The sequence below is a fragment of the Pteronotus mesoamericanus genome, unplaced genomic scaffold, assembly GCF_021234165.1.
Source record: "Pteronotus mesoamericanus isolate MK-2021 breed Mesoamerican mustached bat unplaced genomic scaffold, CSHL_Meso_final contig_100, whole genome shotgun sequence".
NCBI lineage: Eukaryota > Metazoa > Chordata > Mammalia > Chiroptera > Mormoopidae > Pteronotus > Pteronotus mesoamericanus.
The window spans coordinates 1,085,687-1,104,477 of record NW_026554999.1 but is presented as its reverse complement, the minus strand read 5'-3'; the positions used below and the strand labels follow the sequence as shown (position 1 = coordinate 1,104,477).

The window sequence follows — 18,791 nt, the reverse complement described above, 5'->3', positions numbered from 1 at the left end:
ATGGTGTTGTTGGATATTTCTATACCCAATAACAAGATGTATTATAAAGTTGTAATAATTAATAATTAAGACACTATTATTGGTGTAGGGATGGACAAGTAGACTAATGTAAAAGAACATTGAGGCCTGCCAAAGACCTAGGCTTATAGTATATGGAACTTGAAATATGATTGCAGTAACCTTTCATTTCACTATAAAACCCTGAAAGAGTTAGTACTGCAATTGGTTATCTATTTTGAGGGGGGAAGGGAATTAGATTATTGCCATATACAGAAATAAATTTCAGGATCTAAGTGTGAAAAGTAACACTAAAACTTTTTGAAGAGACAGTTTGGGTTATCTATAACTTTAAGGTAGGGTAGTATTTAATTAGACACAGTAAATACATGTAAAAAGAAAAACATGTTAAATTAACCGTATTGAAATTTAAACTTTTGTACATCAGAAGATACCACCCATCTCAGTCAGTAAAAACATAGCTGAGTTATTTGTAAGAATGTATTTCCAATTTATAGAACTGACATAGAATTAGTAGTCAATACATATAAGGAACTCTCATATTAAACAAAATAACTCAACTCAGAAATATGCACAGGATATAACAGGCCATCTGTGGAAAATTGAATGACTAAATGAAAAGATGCTGAATGTCACTAGGCGGCATCAAATGAAAACATTAAGATATTTAACACCTAATACTCACCAACTTTTTGTGTTTCTAGTAATGTGTTACTGCAGCACTTCCATACAGTGCTAGCAGTACTGCTAATTTTCTTAACTACTATGGAGGAAATTTTTCAATATTTAGTAAAGTTGTAAGTGATTAATTTTGTGTCTGTTTATATATCCTGGGGAAACTCATGCATACAGGGAATCATGAACAAGAACATGTACTGTAATAATCTTTGGGATAACAAAATTTTGAAAACCAACAAAATATCCTAACATTAAGAAGATGAATGGTATATTCATACAATTGAATAGAATAATAGAGCAGTTAAAATGAGTAGAGCTACATACATCAATATAAATTTCAGAAGCTAATATTAGATGTAAATGGAAAAGCAATGTATAGAATGACGTGTTTTGTATGATACCATATATATAAGATTTTGTTTTGTTTCTACTGTTACTTAAACCTCAGACTTACTCAGATTTGATTAGTTTTCCACTTGTATTCTTTTTCTGTTCCAGGATCCAGTACACAATACCACAATGCATTTAGCATATATGAATTTTTAGGAGAGCTCATAACTGGGGTTTACATAGTATTTCCTCAAGAAATTGAATTTGCTCAAACACAAGGAAGGGAATTGCAGATAAATCAACAAAGTTTCCTGAAACATTAAACCTTATTTTTCTATGACAGATGAAACTTAAACCAAATAGTCACAGGCTTGATCTTTTATATATAAACATCACTAAAAAGAATGAAAATACAGGATTAGAACAAATAGCTATGGAGTGAATTCTTGTTACTGGTATAAACTTTTAAACATATAAAACAGTTCTGTGTATTTTATGGATTTGTAAATAAGTATTAATAATATAAAATATTTTCAGAAATAATTAATACCAAAATCTGGATAATGGTTTCCTTTGGAAAATTTTTCAGGATGGGTTTACAGGAGGCTTCAGTGATGCTTCTACTGTTAGGTAAAGCATTATAAATAATGTGAATAAATGAAATTTTGCAATTGTAAGAAACGTGGGACTGTGTTTAGATTTGTCCAGACCAAATGTGGACTTCTGGATGTTTGTTAATGTTATTTCAGTATTTTATTGTAGCTTTGAAACATTGTATAATTTTTAAAAATACGGTTTTGTATATTTTGATGGTTTTGAGTATTTTGAAAAAAATCAGTACAATAGAAATATTTCTTAGAAAAATATAAGAGTTACCGATGCTTCTATGCTTCACTAAGTGGAAATTTTCTATAGTGGTTTTTAATTTGTATTAGTGATGGAGAAATAGTTAATTATATTCTCAGTCTAAATAAGAGGTATACACAGATTTTTGTATTAAATGCAATTTTTGGGTTTAGAGTTTGTTTCAATAGACTATATCATGTTTAATTGCAGTAAGCCATGTGTTGAAAAGGTGACTTTTCATATACTCTTCTGGTCCCAAGATGATGGCCAGAGGGATAGCGTGGTCACCAAGAATAATTTGGAAGTCATCAAGGACTTATTTTAAAGTGTTGTCAAGTCTGACTGAGAGCTCTCATATTTACAAAAAAAATAAGATTTGAATATTTAATATTTTCTTTTTAGGATTGATTTTAAAGAAACTACTTCACACAGGAAACTCCTTGAAGGTATATTATTATATTTCTTTTCTATGACTTTTTAAAAACTACGTAAAGCATACCATCTTTTTTCTTTTTTTAAGATATTTATTTTTAGAGAGAGGAGAGGGAGCGAGAAACAGTTATGTGGGAGAGAAATATCAATTCATTGCCTCTCACACGCCCTCCCTCCCCCCCACCAGGAACCCTGCCTGCAGCCCAGGCCTGTGACCTGACCTGCAGTTGAACCATTAGCCTTTCAGTTAGCAGGACAATGCCCAACCCACTGAGCCACACCTGTCAGGGTGCATACAGTCAGTTTTTACATCAACTTTTTCCTAAAGAATTTTGAATTGTTTTAGTCCATGTAATTGAAAATGAATTCATTTTCAATTTTTTTATCATTATATTTTAAACTGAAGTGAATTGATTTAAAATATAGCAACATATCCAGTATATATGAAAATACATCCTAGGTTGACCAGCCCATTGAAAACTATTGTACTTTTGCCACTGCATTGACTCGTTCACCAGAAATACTTCATTCTGTGGTCTCCAAAAGACAAAAGTTAGTCATTCACCAAATTATTCTTCATTTTATCACGGCTGTTCTCAGTGTAAAGTAGGAGATCTATATAAAATTTTTTTTCTTTGTCATCATCTCATTGTACGATGGTAAGAGAAGTTACCCTGTCCAAAACATCTTGATGCAAGTTAGACAAAAGTTATATTGTAGGTACTTTTGACATCAAGGCTTTGGTGTAGCAGTACAAAGTTATAAGCCTTCCTACAGCATCTTTAGCCTGTTTTCTGACCAAACCACGTGGTAGAAGCAGTTAAATGGTGTTGATAGTGGCCATTAACAGAACTGTGGTAGGGTGATTTCCAAAATTCACTGAGATTAGGTTAGTGAAGAACTTTGTATTTTGCTTATCTGAGGCTGAATTAAAAGAAAACCAAAAACTTTTCCTCTTCTCTTCCTGGGAGGGAATTTATTCATTCATTGAAATATTTATTGCCTTCTGTGTTTGGCGAATTGTTGTAGGTTCTTAGAATACAGTCAGTAAATACGCCAAAATTCCTGCTTTGCAGCTTAGCAGTAAATGAGATAATTTCAGACCGTGAAAAGCTTTTTAAGGACAAGAGTGTTGAGTTAGCCTACCAGGCTCCCATAATCATTCCTCCTTTTATTAAACTTATTACAGCAACGGATAGTCAATGTCCCCTCTCTCCTTGCTTCTTGGATTAGACTTGTGGTTTATATAAAGGAGTGAAGTAAATAAGGAAATGATTTTCCGATTTTTTTACAATTGGAAATTGTAAAATAAAAATTACCTGATGGCTTTAAGAAGTTACTGGCTAAATTCATTCTTTATTTGTTTAAAATTCATGAATTTAGATATTCAGATGAGAGTTTAATAAATGTCATGAGTATAGTATCTTACCCCTCTTCTTCTCTCCTTCTCCCTCCTTCCTTCCTTTCTCTCTTGGAGGGTGTCATTCTGTAATTACCTTCTAGAGAATTTTGGCCTTAAAAAGAAACTATTTGCATAAGTAAAAAATACTGTTTTTCATTTTATTTTATTTTAGATCAGACGGGAAGGTGTTCGCCTTTTCTTATTATGGTTGCAAGCCCTTCAGAATAACTGCAGCAGAGAGCAGCTTTGGATGTTTTCCTGCTTAATCCCTGGGTTTGCAGCACCACAGTCTGAACATGGACCTCGAACTCTAGATAATCTCATCAATCCTCCCCTTAATCTCCAAGAAAGTAAGATTCATGACATCTTATATATTAGTATTTAAAAATTTTCTGTGTAGTTTGCTAATGTATTTTAAACAAATGTCTGTACATTTATTAACTGGGTAAGCTAAGGCCGTATTTTAAAACATAGGTTTCATTATTCAAGTATGATGAGGCTGACAGATCAGTAGATGATTGCCATTAAAAAAATTTGTTACTCAGATTTCCCAAGAGGAGAGTGCATGCCACACCAGAGAGGGTGGCCACAGTGGAAGCACCAGGGTCAGTCAGGTGGGGAGGGGAAGGTAGGGCGAGGATCACGGACAAGAGCCCTTATTGTGATTTCTGCAGGGAGGAATGTCCAGCCAGGGTGAGCAGACCTAGAATTGGCTAGCTTGGAAAATTACAGCAGACTCTGGGGTATAAGGGTTGTCCCTAGTTGTCTGGTACTTGGCCCTAGGACGATTTGGTCAGGGAAATAGTGGGCCTGAGTGTGAGTCCAGTAGAAGAGGCAGTAGAGGTGTGGACTCTGGGTTGGCTGGTTTGCATATAAAAAGCACACTGTCAAGCCTGTCTTTTCTATCTCTAGGAACTAGATAGTTCTCTGGAAAGGACATTCTGTCCAGGGCCCTCAGGACCCCCTGATGTCAAAGCATCAGAAATACATAGTTAATATAATCTGTTTACATTTATCTCTGATTTCTAATTCTCATGTATCATCTTGTATCCTTGAGTTAATTTGGATATGCATTAAGCCACAAGTGTGTTTTACTTTGTGCGAAGGGGATGGTGTAAAAAAATTTCTGTCCGTTTCTGTGAACTTAATTACTTGGCGGATATTTACTGAGAAATAGGTTTAGAGACCTGCCTGTGCCAAACCAGGTACTGATTGTGCTGCTTAAGAAATATATAAGAGAATTCACCTAGTTGTGGCTTGATTTTTCTTGAATGTGCATTTGTTATAATGAATGTTTTTGAATATCTGAGAAGTAAAAAATATATAAAAGTTTCCAATTTTATAAGTGCACTTTAGTAATTAAGGAACTAAAATGTTAACTTTTCTTTCTTTTTGAGAAGGAAACAATATTTCATCCTTTGAATAAAGGGGACTACCTTAAAGTAAGCATGGTCATTACGTAGTGTAATCAGATTTTTTTTCATAGATGAATAAGCACATTCTTCTTAATGGTTCTCATATATTATGGAATTTATGTAATAGACACTCTTAATGTGAATTTTAAAATATCATGAGAACTTCTTTCCCAAGTGAGATGTTACTTACTTTTAATTCCTGCATAGCTGTCCGTCTAGTCCTGTGTCACATTCCCTCAATCAAGCATTCATGAAACAGCTGAGTATTAGAGTTTGTGATTGTTGTAATGGACTATCAAGATGATCTCAGATTTATTTCAAGGTTTAATCACTAGAATGTTTCAAGCAGTATAGCATATATTATATACATGCAATATTGCATATGTGTTTTGCAGTTAAATTTTATTTGGGTCATATTATTGCATTGTTAAATTTGCTTTGTAATTGTACTAAATTTTTCTTTTGTCTTTGGATAGCTCAAGTCACTATAGAGGAAATTACTCCTCTTGTCCCCCCACAATCAGGAGATAAAGGACAAGAAGATCTCACAAGCTATTTTCTTGAAGCACTTTTAAAATATATAGTAATTCAGGTACATGTTAGCTTCTTTTATATCGCCTCCTTTACTGTCTTCTGTAGGTATCCCCCCCCCACCCCGTACCAATATTCTTTCATGGTAGATATTTGCTTGTTATCCTAAAGGAAGAGTGGCAAATTTTTACTTTCAAAAATATGTTAGTATGTCCTTTGTGAAATAAAAATTATTGGAGACATTATGAACCTCTTAGAAAGGAAGCTGGAAGGAGAAATTTTTAAAGAAGACCACATATATCTTCCTATGTGAGTCAGTTGGGTTTAGTACTTACTAATTCTTTCATTTATAATTAGCAGCTGTGGTACTTTAAATGAAAATCTAGTAACTTTGGTTTAGGGATCAACCTGCCAAGAGGCAACAACTAGAGAAGTGGCTGAAGATGGTGGGGAATGTATACTTTAAACCTATTTGTCTATTTATAATTTTTAAATTTCTAGGTGCATATGTTTTCTAAAGTAACCTATTCATCTCTAAGACCTGAAATGAGCTTATCCTGACTGATGAAGACACTCAGCACATAACACATTTCTTATAACTTCCAAACACAAAAATTCTCTATGACTCAGAAACAAATATTATAAAGTTAACTTGGACCCTGAATGAGTTTGACAGGGTTTGAATCGTGTATAGTGTGACCTTTGGTAGATTGTGCTTACAATAGAAATAGAAATAACACCTATCCATTTTTGGTGTTTGATGTTTAAAAAATTAGTGTAGAGTACTTAGAATAAAAAAGAGCATGGCCTGCAGTGAAAGTTCTATAGTGCGTAGTTTTTGCTATCATTATTGCCATTTTTTTTAAATACTTTTGTACTTCACACAGATTTTTAAAATTGCTTTACTAGTTTATTGAGATACAGTTAACATATAATAAACTGTGATTTTTGAAATAAACAATCTGATTATACCCATGAAACCGTCACCACAGTCAAGATAATGAACCTATCTATCACCAGTAAAAGTTCTTGGATCCCTTTTAATCCATTCTTTTCCACCACCCCATGCCCAGACAGTCATTGATCTGATTTTTGTTGCTATAATTTGCATTTCCCAATTTTCATATAAATGGAATTATATGATACATGGGTTTTTTGGTTTTGGTCTCACTTTTTTTTTTTCCAGCATAATTATTTTGAAAAGTCATTCATATTGTTGTGTATATTAATAGTTTGGTCTTTTTTATTGCTGAGTAACTTTCCATTTTAGTGATATACCACAATTTGTTATCGGGTCACCTGTTCATGGTAACGTGAGTTATTCCCCTTTTGGCTATTACAAATAAAACTGCTATGAATAGTGGTAAACAAGCCTTTGTGTGAACATAAACGTTTCCTTGGGTAAATACCCAGTAGTGGAATGGCTGGGTTGAAGAGTAGGTATATATTGACTTTTAAAGACATTATCCTGCTGCTTTCCAACTGGTTATACCCTTTTACATTTTACCAGCAATGTATGAGACTGAAAGTTGATTCACATCCTCACCAACATTTGGTAAAGTTAACCTGTAATTTTAGCCATTCTAAAGTGAGCATATAATGATATCTCATTGGGGCCCATTTTTTTCCTTTACCATCCTCTTACTTGGGTAACTTCCTCACCCTTCTGGAATTCTCACATCCTATATTTTTCTGTTTTGTTTGCTCCTGCTTTCACCCCCGCACCCCTACTTCATAGATACTGCCCTCACCTCTCTCAGACTCGGAGTCCACTAGGCTACTACTGCCTATACCCCCATTATGGATACCCTACATCCTGCGGCTAGGCTCCGATTACCTGCACTTGGCTGCCACTGCTTTCACTTCCCCTGCCCCCTCACATATTTTGTGTAACTTTTGGGATGAATTATTCTTGAAGAGGCAAAGGGGAAAGAACATTAGTATCTTTGTCATTAGTAGAACTGAGTTTTGAATGAACTTTGACAGTTTTCCAGAGCACATTTTAACTTCTAAGATTTTTGGAATATAACCTATATAATGTATTTGTCTCTTGGACCAGTTTTTAAGATTTGTTCTTTATATATTTATGTACATAAATCTATATACATACTTATATATAGCTATGTATCTTCACAGTGTAACAGTTCAGTGTATTGCTCAAGTGACCTTTTATAAACTTATTTATTATAGCTAATAACTGTTCTGGAATAATTCTAATTACATTGTGTATTTTAGGTAAAAAGTTTAGAATGGAAGAACAAAGAAAACCAAGAAAGGGGATTTTCATTTTTGTTTTCACATTTTAAGAAATACTACTTGCCTTATATTTTCCCAAACATGTGCAAGGAGAACAGTCTGTATCATCCTGTACTTGGTAGGTACTCTTTGGAATTTTTTAAAAAAATCACACATAAGAATAAAATATACCTCAGTGTAAAGATGACACTTGTTACCTGCAGAAAACTGATAACATTTAATATTTGTATTGATTGATTAGAGATGTTGACTATACTGAAAGTGGAATTTTACTAATAGGAAATTTTCACTGAGTGAAGAGATTTTTTTAAAAGCTTATCCTCTGAATCTGACCTATTAGATGAGACAGGTCTTACCATATTATAAATTTCTTTTTTAAGGTTCCCCCAGGAGTTCAATTTAGTATGTCTTATTCAAATTCTGTATGAATAATTACATTGTTATATATTTTGATCATGTCCTGTCCAGTATTTAGTGGTAGTACCAAGATGTTTGTTGGAACCTGGAAGCTAGAGTGTCTTAGACAAATCCTGGTTTAGAAAAGCAGACCTCTGCTATATATAGAAGTCATTGGTAGTCTGTATGTGCAAATGTCCTTTTTTGCAGAAAGGTGTTTCTATTTTAACCTCTGCCAAGTTCAGGCAACTCACAGGCATAGGCATAACCATTAGGGCTAGTAGAAATGACTTAAATTAGTCGAAGAAGCAAGCCTTTGCCACTGGGAACATTATTTGCTTTAAAAATCAAGGAAAAATTCTCATGTTTTGTGTAACTTCAAAATATTTGTCTCAGTCTTAATTGAAGTCAGCTCTCATTAAATTTAAACTTAAATTTTAAATTTCAGAAGTTTCTCTGTACTCAGACAGGATTAATTGAGCCTGTTAACGATGTTTTTCAAAAAGACCTATTTCTATATATCAGCCATATGTGTTTTACTCTTCTAGAGTCTATACCGATATTTAGCACATTATTTTTAAATGTCATTGTTCTACTAAATCTACTTCCAAAACCAGGGTATCATCACAGGTGTTTAAAAAATGTTTAAAAGGTAGATTTATCTAAGTACAGTTCCTTTCTTATTTATTTTTCCTTTTATTTTGCATAGATATCCCACAGATGAGACCAAAGCCACATTATGTTATGATAAAGAAGGATGCCGAAACCAATGAAGCAATATATTGTACAAAGGAACCTTTCATCAAGGCTCGTGTTATTGTCATTCGTTGGCTAGTTTCTTTCTGGCTTGAGCCAAAGCCACATACAGGACCTCATATTCCTGGTATGGAAGGTGAAGTCTTGCCAAAGAATATTCAGGTAATATACATGTAACTTGGTAAAGCTAGAAATGGTTTAAGAGATTTGTCAACTGACTTGCCTTTGTTAGAGCTATTTATTTGAAGCTCTAAGATTTTGGGAATATAGAGCTTTGATTTAAATCAAGTAATAGTAATATTTACTTTGTACAAATATATTTTATAAATCCAAATTTTAACAATAATTATAGAGCTGTTAGGCAGGATAGATAGTAAACCCAAGACAGGGAAGGGGAGGACAACATGTCTCACTAATTAACTCAGCAGTCCTGAGCCTGGTCCCATAAGATTGCCAAGTGTTTGAAAAATCACAAGAAACACCATACTAGCACAGGAGGAGGGGAGCTTGAAATTCTTTATGTATTGTTTCCACTATCTGGAAAGGGAAGCCTTTGAAACTGTGTGTTAATCCCAAGGTCTGGAAAGGGGAGGAGGAGGGGGAACCTAGAAGCTGGCTACAGGCATAAAAACCTGTAAACTCAAGACTAGCTGGATGCCCACTTGTACCTTGGTGCTCAGTTGTATGTCTTAAACAGACTTGCTATCTCTATTCCTCTTTATGTGTTGTCTCTCGCCTGTTCCTCTCTCGTGAGGCGACAGGAACCGAGCAGGGGGAGCCGCCTAATTTGGGCCTAACCAGTAAAAGAACCAACAGTTTTCTTAACAAAAAAATAAAACTTGGAAGGTACAGAATTTCAGTCATGTCTGATTCTCAGCTTATATAGTTTGTTAATTTTATAGTACTAAAATATCCTGAGTTGCATGAATAAAAATATTCTGAATTTTCCAAGTAAATTTTTGCAGTTGGAAACAGTCTGCAATCAAATGGTTGTAGGACCTTCATAGTTCTTTTTAGATTTTTAGGCAGTCATAGAATGCTGATTTAAAGTCTTGTCACCAACTCATGCCCTTTTTTTCAAAAAGGACACAGAGTCCAGAAATAATGTTATATAAAATTATACAGCTATACAATGGAGGGACTAATATTTACAAGTCTTTTTAATGTTATTTTACTTACAAATGGTATTTTTAAGTAAAGCCTTCCTCTTTTTTTCCACTTTAAATTTTTCCCTCAATATGCACTTTTCCTGAACTTGTACCTATTACAGAATTTTTTTTTACTATTTTATTCTCCTTTTCTCAGATTTTTCTCATATAGTTTCAAAAATCTTATATGTGTATTTTTTATGATTTATTAAATCTTTTAAAAATTAAGTGGAGTCATAATATGTGTTAATTAGTTCATTAGCTTTTAGAAAATTGACTTATATTCTCCTTAGTCTTCTACTTATATGTGGTGCATTTTTCCCAAAACTTTGTTTCAGGTTCTGTACAAAGAAGTATTAAATGTAGAAACTCTCAAGCAGAACTATTTTTCTGATCTCAGAACTTAATGGACTAAAATTATAGAGATTTTTTATTGGGAAGGCATATTTGAGATCATTTACCTAAACCTTATTTTATACAGATGACAAAACCAAGACCAAAAATTGAGTAACTTAGCAGAAAGTAATTTAGAATACACTGAATAGTGCTTCTATTATACCATGGTAGTAATTTCTTTATCATCACTGTATGTATGACTTTTACTTTTTATCTCTAGTCACAGTGAAAATTCTATTAAGTTACTAGAGTATAGAGATTTCTAAAAAAGTTTTTGGCTTCATTTCTACTTCTGTCATAAATATTCTTCCATCTCTTTTGTTGTTTTTTAATAAGTTTCTACTTGTGTAACTTTTGTCTAAAGTAAAATAGAAATGATTTTAAACATTAAAGTTTTTTTGAAAAACAGTTCAATATTGTTATTTATTATTGAAGTTCTCAGTTAACTCCATCTGCATTATTATTTTTTACCCAGCTTTAATTAGTGAACTGTTTGTACTGCAAACATGCTGAAAAGCAAATCTATTTATAGATGGGTAGGTGACTGGTATCACTGTATCGCTTAGATGTTTAGTTATTTGCATGGCCATTTAATTATTTAGAATGGATTCTTTGGATTCTGCCATTATTTGTTATTAGAAGACAAAATACCTGTTTAACGATTATGATATTCTTCCCATTTTGTTTTTATTTTAGAGAGCAGCAGCTAGTTTGGTATCCAGAGAAGAAAACAAAAATGATAATGCTGATAAAACAGATAGAACTGCAGAACCAGAACAATCTCATTCTAATACCAGCACTCTGACAGAGCGAGAACCTAGCTCATCTAGCCTCTGTAGTATTGATGAAGAACACCTCACAGACATTGAAATAGTTCGCAGAGTTTTTTCTTCCAAAAGAAGTAATGTAAACTTTGTCACAGAGATATTTCGTCAGGTAAAATACCTCTCAGTATTTTTAATTTGTAATACAGGTTTTTGTCTTTAATATTAAATATGAAGGGGTTGGTAAAAATAGGTTTACTGTTTATTTTGAGTTAAAAAAGCCATTGTAATAATCATGATCTGCATGTCTTTTCTCATGCAAACAACTGTAAACCCATCCCTGTACTGACTTTTAGCTATTTCAAAATCTTGAAAATGTTTTCTAAAATTCATATTTAGTTTTAAAAATTTACTGTATCTAATCCTTCAGTATTTTCTATTATTTATATTTTTTAGGCCATGGTGGTTTTAGTTTAATCACTACGTCTTCTACTTGTGATCAGAATAATTTTCTTAGCTACTCATTTTGTGGTTTGAAATTTTTCTTTCTATCACTTGATTAATTATAATACAATTATTTCATCTTTCACTCTTCGGTCAAAGTGGGTTTTGAATATAAAAAGCAATGTTTTAATTGCCTTTATCCTCCCCTCAGAGGCTTAGTTTTGTCCTTTAAGGCATTTTGAAATTAGAGTTGCTTAAGGTAGCTATTTGGGAAGTAAAATGAAGAAGGAGAGGGAAATGAAAAGAATGAAAGCAATTTCATGTAAAGATAGCTAGAAATTCCTAAGTGCACATTCTCAGTTACATAGAAGTTTTGTGGAAAATAAACCTTATGAAAACTGGTCATTTGCTTTTGCTAGCAAAAGTATTTAACTTTTGAAGGTACCATCATTGAGTTTTGTACCTGAAGGAGATTATTCAAATCTCACAGCAAATAAGTGGTATATCCTGGACTAAAACTCCCAGATCCTGGTTCACACACCAGTGCTCTTTATTCTGTGCCGTACTGCCTTTGCATGCCAGGGAGCTCTTTTGGCAAAGCAGATCTTGTAAACATTGATTAATATGTAAAACAAAGCATAGGACAGCATTAACCTAAGAAACAAACTGGTAACATTTTGTCCAGCTTTGGCAGCATTTCTAGTTGCCAAGTTCAGAGTTTGTGTTGACGAGGTATATGACAAATGGGAAAGGGAAGATATTTGACAAATGATGTTGGAATATTTTTCCTGTGGGAAAATTAAAGTTTATAGAACTGTTCACATTTTCTAGTTCTTGAGTCAGAAGGAATAAGTTTATTTTTCTAGGAATATGTTTATTGCATTTGTTGTTAGATTTGACAGATTAAAATAGCATTACAAAAAGAAGAAAAGCCCAAAATTCTGCTTTCTACAGAGAACTCGTAGTTCAGTTTTAATGTGTAACAGAGAAAAATGAAACTTTTGGTTATACATTTCGAATCTGTACCCAAATAACAAATCAATGAGAATAATATTCTGCTAACACAATTGATTTGGTGCTTCAATGTCTGCTCTTTGTTTAATATTAACTGTTATAAACAGAGCAGTGCAACTGGTATTTAGAACAGTCCTTACAGTGTTATAGTATCAGGCACAGCATTTCGCTTCACACCACTCTCTTTGAGTACCAGGGCTTCCTCTTCTTCAGTCATTTTTGATATTGAAGGTCTTGTTAATCTCTTCGGGAGTTTTCCTCTTGATCACATTGGCAACAGTCTTGTATTGAACATCAAGCAAACCTTTGATGTCTGAATAGTTTGCAGCCAGATTAATTTTAAAAAGTTTCCCTCGGTCAACTTTCATGAATTCTTGACCCCATTCAGAGATATCATCTGTTCACTTTTCTTTGTTCTTATCATCCTCACTGCTGGGGGAGGGGTCAGGCATCCTTATGGTGGGTGCACCAATGAATGACCTTTTTAAAATATTGCTGCATTAACATTTTTAGAGGAACTGGGTCATCAGTACCTTCATCATCTATTCCCAAATCTTCAAACATGGTCTTGAGAGGCTCAGATTGTTTGGCAATTTCAACATCAACTTCAAATACCTCTCCACCAGAACTCTGCAACTTAATTGAAGGCATGGTGCTTTGTCTCAAGAAGACATCAAGCTGGACACTAATAAGAACAGGGCAAAGTCAGCAGACATGAGAGAAAGGCAGAGAACAAGGCCACTACCCAGGCATTCTCTCAAGTGTTTTATTTAATATCTAACAATATTTATTATTTATTTAAATATTCCTTAAAATACTGCCTTTGTCTCACTATTTTTCTTGCCTTTTCTAGGACTTAACAAAATATATGTGAGATCTCACTTTCTTTTTTAAACCAAGCTCTGGTCAGTTGTATATAAAAAAATGTTGCATCATTTGCTTTCCTCCAGTCTGTTCTGACATGCTTCTAATGATACCAGGATCACCTGGATCAGTCATAGCTAGTGCACCTATTCTGTAGTGATGGACAGCAGTCTTGGGCTTTATTTCAGGGTTCCTCGAGGCTAGACAGTTGTTGGTGAGGATGACCAGTTTTGCTTTACCTCGTCTGGTTATCTTCACAGTCTGCTTGTACCCCAAGATATACTTTCCACTTTTCATAATAAGTGGGAAACTAGAGTTGAACAACACTAGTGAATATTGTCTTTGTGGCCACCATCTTCCTGCCTTAGGTGTGGGACATCCCACAGCCAAGAGCTGCTGACAAGGTAGTTGGGGAGCAAGAAAGGAAAGCTAGGTAGTCTTACTTTATACGTGGCTATTAACCTCTCATTCATATTTTCTGTTTCTTTTTCTCTCTCTGCTACATTCTGGATAATTTTTTTTTTTTTTTTTTTTTTTTTTAATTACAACTGTCTGGAAGCTGGCCATTCTGCTTGGTCAGTTTTACTGTTTCTATTCTATACTTACATATTACCACTAACAGTTAATTTACATTCATTGATTGGTCTTTATAGGTCTAATTCTGCCATTTTTTTTTCTCTGTACTCTTTCTCATGGTGCTGTATTCTCTTGAATTTCTTCCAATATTTTGTGATTTTTAGAAGTGTAGAAATTTGATTCTGAGCTTTTGCTTCTTAATGACTTTATTTCTTGATTTGGTTTGTTAAAGGTTTATTCCTTCAGAGAGAAGTTGTATTTGCTTGTTACAGATCCCAAGAGATGATACTAATCTCACATTAAACTGAATTCTTGATATGAGTTTTAAGCACCCTAGATAATATGAACACAGTGTTAGGCCAACTTTTGGTTATAGTGTCTCTGGGAGAATTCTGTTGTTATTGTTATCTACTCTGCATCTGGTTATGGGTGGGTTTATTTCTAATTCAACCTCACACTGAAGATATATAGTCCTTTGGAATCCCAACTTTACTTACACGTTTCCTATTCTCCCTACCTTGTCCCAATAACTCCATGGAAACCAAGATAATTGGTTCCATTCAAAATGAAAGTCAACTTTGATTCCCCTAGAAACTTTCTGAGTTTGGATTTCATGTAGGTTTTTATTTTTGAATATTTCTTTCTACTTTTAGGATCATAATGCGTTTAGAAAGATTAAAGTTTCTTTTAAAAAATATCTATCATTTTTGTCTTTTCAATCAAAAGTTGGTCCCATGATTATTATTAAACACACCTACTGATAATTTTGGAGTAGAAAGTGGCAGTGTTTAGGTAAAGGTTTTGTGATTTAAAAAAAAAGTTTTATTGAATTTTTTTCCATTACAAAGGTTTTATGATTTACTTTAAAGTTGAGATTAATAGATACATGTTGTAAAAAGAAAAAATTATTTGTAAGTAAAAAGTATAGTGAAAAATACTACATAAACACAAACATGCATAAGGAAAGAACTTTGGATGGGGAGATTGAGTATTTTTACTCTTTTATTTTTGCATGTCTGGATTGTATAAAAAATACTTTTGTTGTGAAAATGTAGTATTTTTGTAATGAGGACAAACTTACTTTTTAAGAAGTTAAGTAAATCTGGAAAGTACCTAAAGAAAAGACTAATTGTAAAATATTTCTTTTAATTTTCTAAGTATTTTGCCTTATTATTTAACTTATAGAACTTTATCATATTAAAAAGGAAAAATAAAGCTGTTAACATTTTTTTATCTACTTAGAAAAGCTTCATTGCCTTCTTACATGTAATTTTTATTACTTGTAGTCAAATTTAACTTTTATTTTTCAATTAAAATCTTACTATTAAAATTTATTTTAATAGCAATCTAGAAATCATTGTAAGTTACCACATGTGATTTATATGAGAAGTTGTATTTATGTTGAGCTTTGTAGGACCACAGTTATTTATTTATATATATATATGTATGTATGTTGTATTTTTTCCATCGCCATTTATCCCCCTTAGACTATTTTCCACCTCCACCGACCCACATCCCCCCTACAATCTCCACACTGTCATCCATGTCCATGAGTCTTCCTTTCTTTTTGCTGGATCCATCCACCACCTTAACCCCCCATCCCCCAAGCAGAGGCTGTCAGCCTATTCTTTATCTATGAGTCTGTCTCTGTTTTGTTTGTGAGTTCAGTTTGTTCATTAGATTCAACATATTAGTGAAATCATATGGCATTTGTCTTTCTCTGACTGGGTTATTTCACTTAGCATAATGTTCTCCAGGTCCATCCATGCTGTCGCAAATGGTAAAATTTTCTTTTTCTTTCTTTTTTTTTTTTTTTTTTACAGCCTAGTAGTATTCCATTGTGTAAATTTCCCATAGCTGTTTTATCCATTCATCTACCGATGAACACTTGGGCTTCTTCCAAATCTTGGTGATTGTAAATAACACTGCAATGAACATAGAGGTGCTTATGTTCTTTCAAATTAGTGTTTCAGGTGTTTTTGAACAAATTCCCAGAAGTGGAATTGCTGGGTTATAAGTCAGTTCCATTTTAAATTTTTTGAGGTATCTCCTTACTGCTTTCCACAATAGCTGTACCAGTCTGCATTCCCACCAAGAATGCAAAAGAGTTCCCCTTTCTCTACATCCTGGCCAGCACTTGTTATTTGTTGATTTATTGATAACTGCCATTCTGACAGGTGTCATATGATATCTCATTGTAGTTTTAGTTTGAATTTCTCTGATGATTAGTAACATTGAGCATCTTGTCATATGTCCATTGGCCAGTTGTATGTCCTCTTTGGAGAAGTGTCTATTCAGATACTTTGCCGATTTTTTAATTGGGGTGTTTTTTTTTTTGGTGTGAATTTTGTAAGTTCTTTAAAAATTTTGGATATTAATCCCCCCATCAGATGTATCAGATGAATGTCCTCCCATTCAGGGGGTTGTCTTTTTATTTTGTTGATAGTTTCCTTTGCTGTGTAAAACCTTTTTAGTTTGATGTAATCACATGTGCTTATTTTTTTCTTTTGTGTCCCCTTGCTGAGAATATATATTAGGAAAAAATATTGCTGTGAGCAGTGTTTGAGATTTTACTGCTGAGATTTTTCTTCCTGGTTTTGTATTGTTTCGCATCTAACATTTAAGTCTTTATTCCATGTTGAACTAATTCTTGTGTGTGGCATAAGAAGGTGGTCTAGTTTAATTTTTCTGCATGTATCTAATTTTCCCAACATTGTTTATTGAATAAACTATCTATAACCCATTGTATGTGATTGTTTCCTCTGTCACGTGTTAATTGATTTTAGAGGTGTGGGTTTATTTCTGGACTCTCTATTCTGTTCCGTTGATCTATTTTTCTGTTTTTATGCCAGTACCATGCCATTTTGATTACTGTGGCCTTATAATATAGTTTGATATTATTTAAAGTGATTCCTCCAACTTTGTTCTTTCTTGCATCGCTGTTGCTGTTCAGGGCCTTCAGTGGTTCCATATAAATTTTTGAAATATTTGCTCTAGTTCTGTGAAATATGTTATTGGTACCTTAATAGGAATTCTGTTGACTCTATAGATTGCTTTGAGTACTGTGGACATTTTAATGATGTTAATTCTTCTAATCCATGAACATGTTATGTGCTTCCATTTATTTATATCTTCTTCAATTTCTTTCTTCAGTGTCATACAGTTTTCCAAGCACAGATCCTTTGCATCCTTGGGTAGGTTTGACCCAATTATCTTAGTCTTTTTGAAGACTTAGTTTGTTTTATAGATTCAGTTGTTGATATGTATATTTACCATTTTATCATTCTTAGTTTTGATCTTCTTTTTCTTAAATAAGTCCCTGTAACATTTCATATAATAGTGGTTTGGTGATTATGAATTCCTTTAGTTTATTTTTTTCCTGGGAAGCTCTTCATCTGTCCTTCGATTCTAAATGATACCTTTGCTGGCTAGAGCAATGTGGGCTGTAGGTCCCTGCTTTTCCTGAGGTTTGAGTTAGGAGCTTTTTGATTACTGCTTCAATTTCAGTACATTTAATCTATCTGTTCAGGTCTCTGATGCATCTGATTTCATTTTAAAAGATTGTATGTTTCTAGGAATTTATTCATTTCATCCAGTTTGTTGGCATATAGTTGGTCATGATGTTGTCTTACAATCCTTTGTATTTCTTTGATCTCAGTTGTTATTTCTCCTCTTGCACTTCGATTTTTTAAAAAAAATTTGGGTCCTCTCTCTCTTCTTGATGAGGCTGGTTAAAGGTTTGTCAGTCTTGTTCATTTCTTCAGAGAATGAGCTCTTGGACTCATTGATCTTTTTTATCGTTTTCTTAGACTCTGTTTCTTTCATTGCTTCTCTGATCTTTATTATTTCCTTTTTTCTACTCACATGCGGCTTTGGTGGTTCTTTTTCAGGTTCCTTAAAGTGTAAAGTTAGATTGTTTATTTGAGCTTTTTCTTGTTTCTTGAGATAGGCTTGTAATGCTCTGAATTTCCCTCTTAGGACTGCTTTCCATGTATGCCACAGATTTTGGGTTATTGTGCTCTTATTTTCATTTGTTTCAGGTATCTTTTGATTTCTTCCTTGATCTCATTGTTGACCCATTCATTGATTAATTGCATATTATTTAGCTTCCATATCTTTGCATGTTTTTCAGTGTTCTTCTGATTGATTTATAGTTTATAGCATTGTGTTCAGAGAAGATGCTTCATATGATTTGAGTCTTCTTAAATGTGTCAAAACTTGTTTTGTGTCCTAACATGTGATCTGTCCTAGAAAATGTTCCATGTGTAGTTGAAATGTATGTATATTCTGTTGCTTTGTGAGGAAATGCTCTGAAGATAACAATTAAATTCATGTGATCCTAATATGTCATTTAGGGCCACTGTCTCTGTGTTGATTTTCTGTCAGGAAGATCAGTCTTTAAAAGTCAATGGGGTGTTAAAATCCCTGGTTATGACGGTATTTCTGTCAGTCTCTCCCTTTTTGTCTCTCAAGATTTGCTTCACATGTTTAGGTGCTCCTCTGTTGGGTGCATAAATGTTTCCTA

General features: G+C 33.5%; 1 protein-coding gene across 3 annotated transcripts in view; it reads left to right on the top strand.

The window, feature by feature from the left end:
* Positions 1–18,791, top strand: part of RALGAPA1 (Ral GTPase activating protein catalytic subunit alpha 1) — a 260,435-nt gene that overhangs the window by 60,429 nt on the left and 181,215 nt on the right. For all 3 annotated transcript variants that reach the window (XM_054588112.1, XM_054588037.1, XM_054587963.1), the window contains exons 5-10: positions 2,275–2,318; positions 3,879–4,056; positions 5,598–5,713; positions 7,888–8,026; positions 9,014–9,222; positions 11,301–11,540. In XM_054588112.1, the coding sequence (XP_054444087.1) occupies positions 2,275–2,318; positions 3,879–4,056; positions 5,598–5,713; positions 7,888–8,026; positions 9,014–9,222; positions 11,301–11,540 (926 nt within the window). The remainder of the gene's footprint in view (positions 1–2,274; positions 2,319–3,878; positions 4,057–5,597; positions 5,714–7,887; positions 8,027–9,013; positions 9,223–11,300; positions 11,541–18,791) is intronic.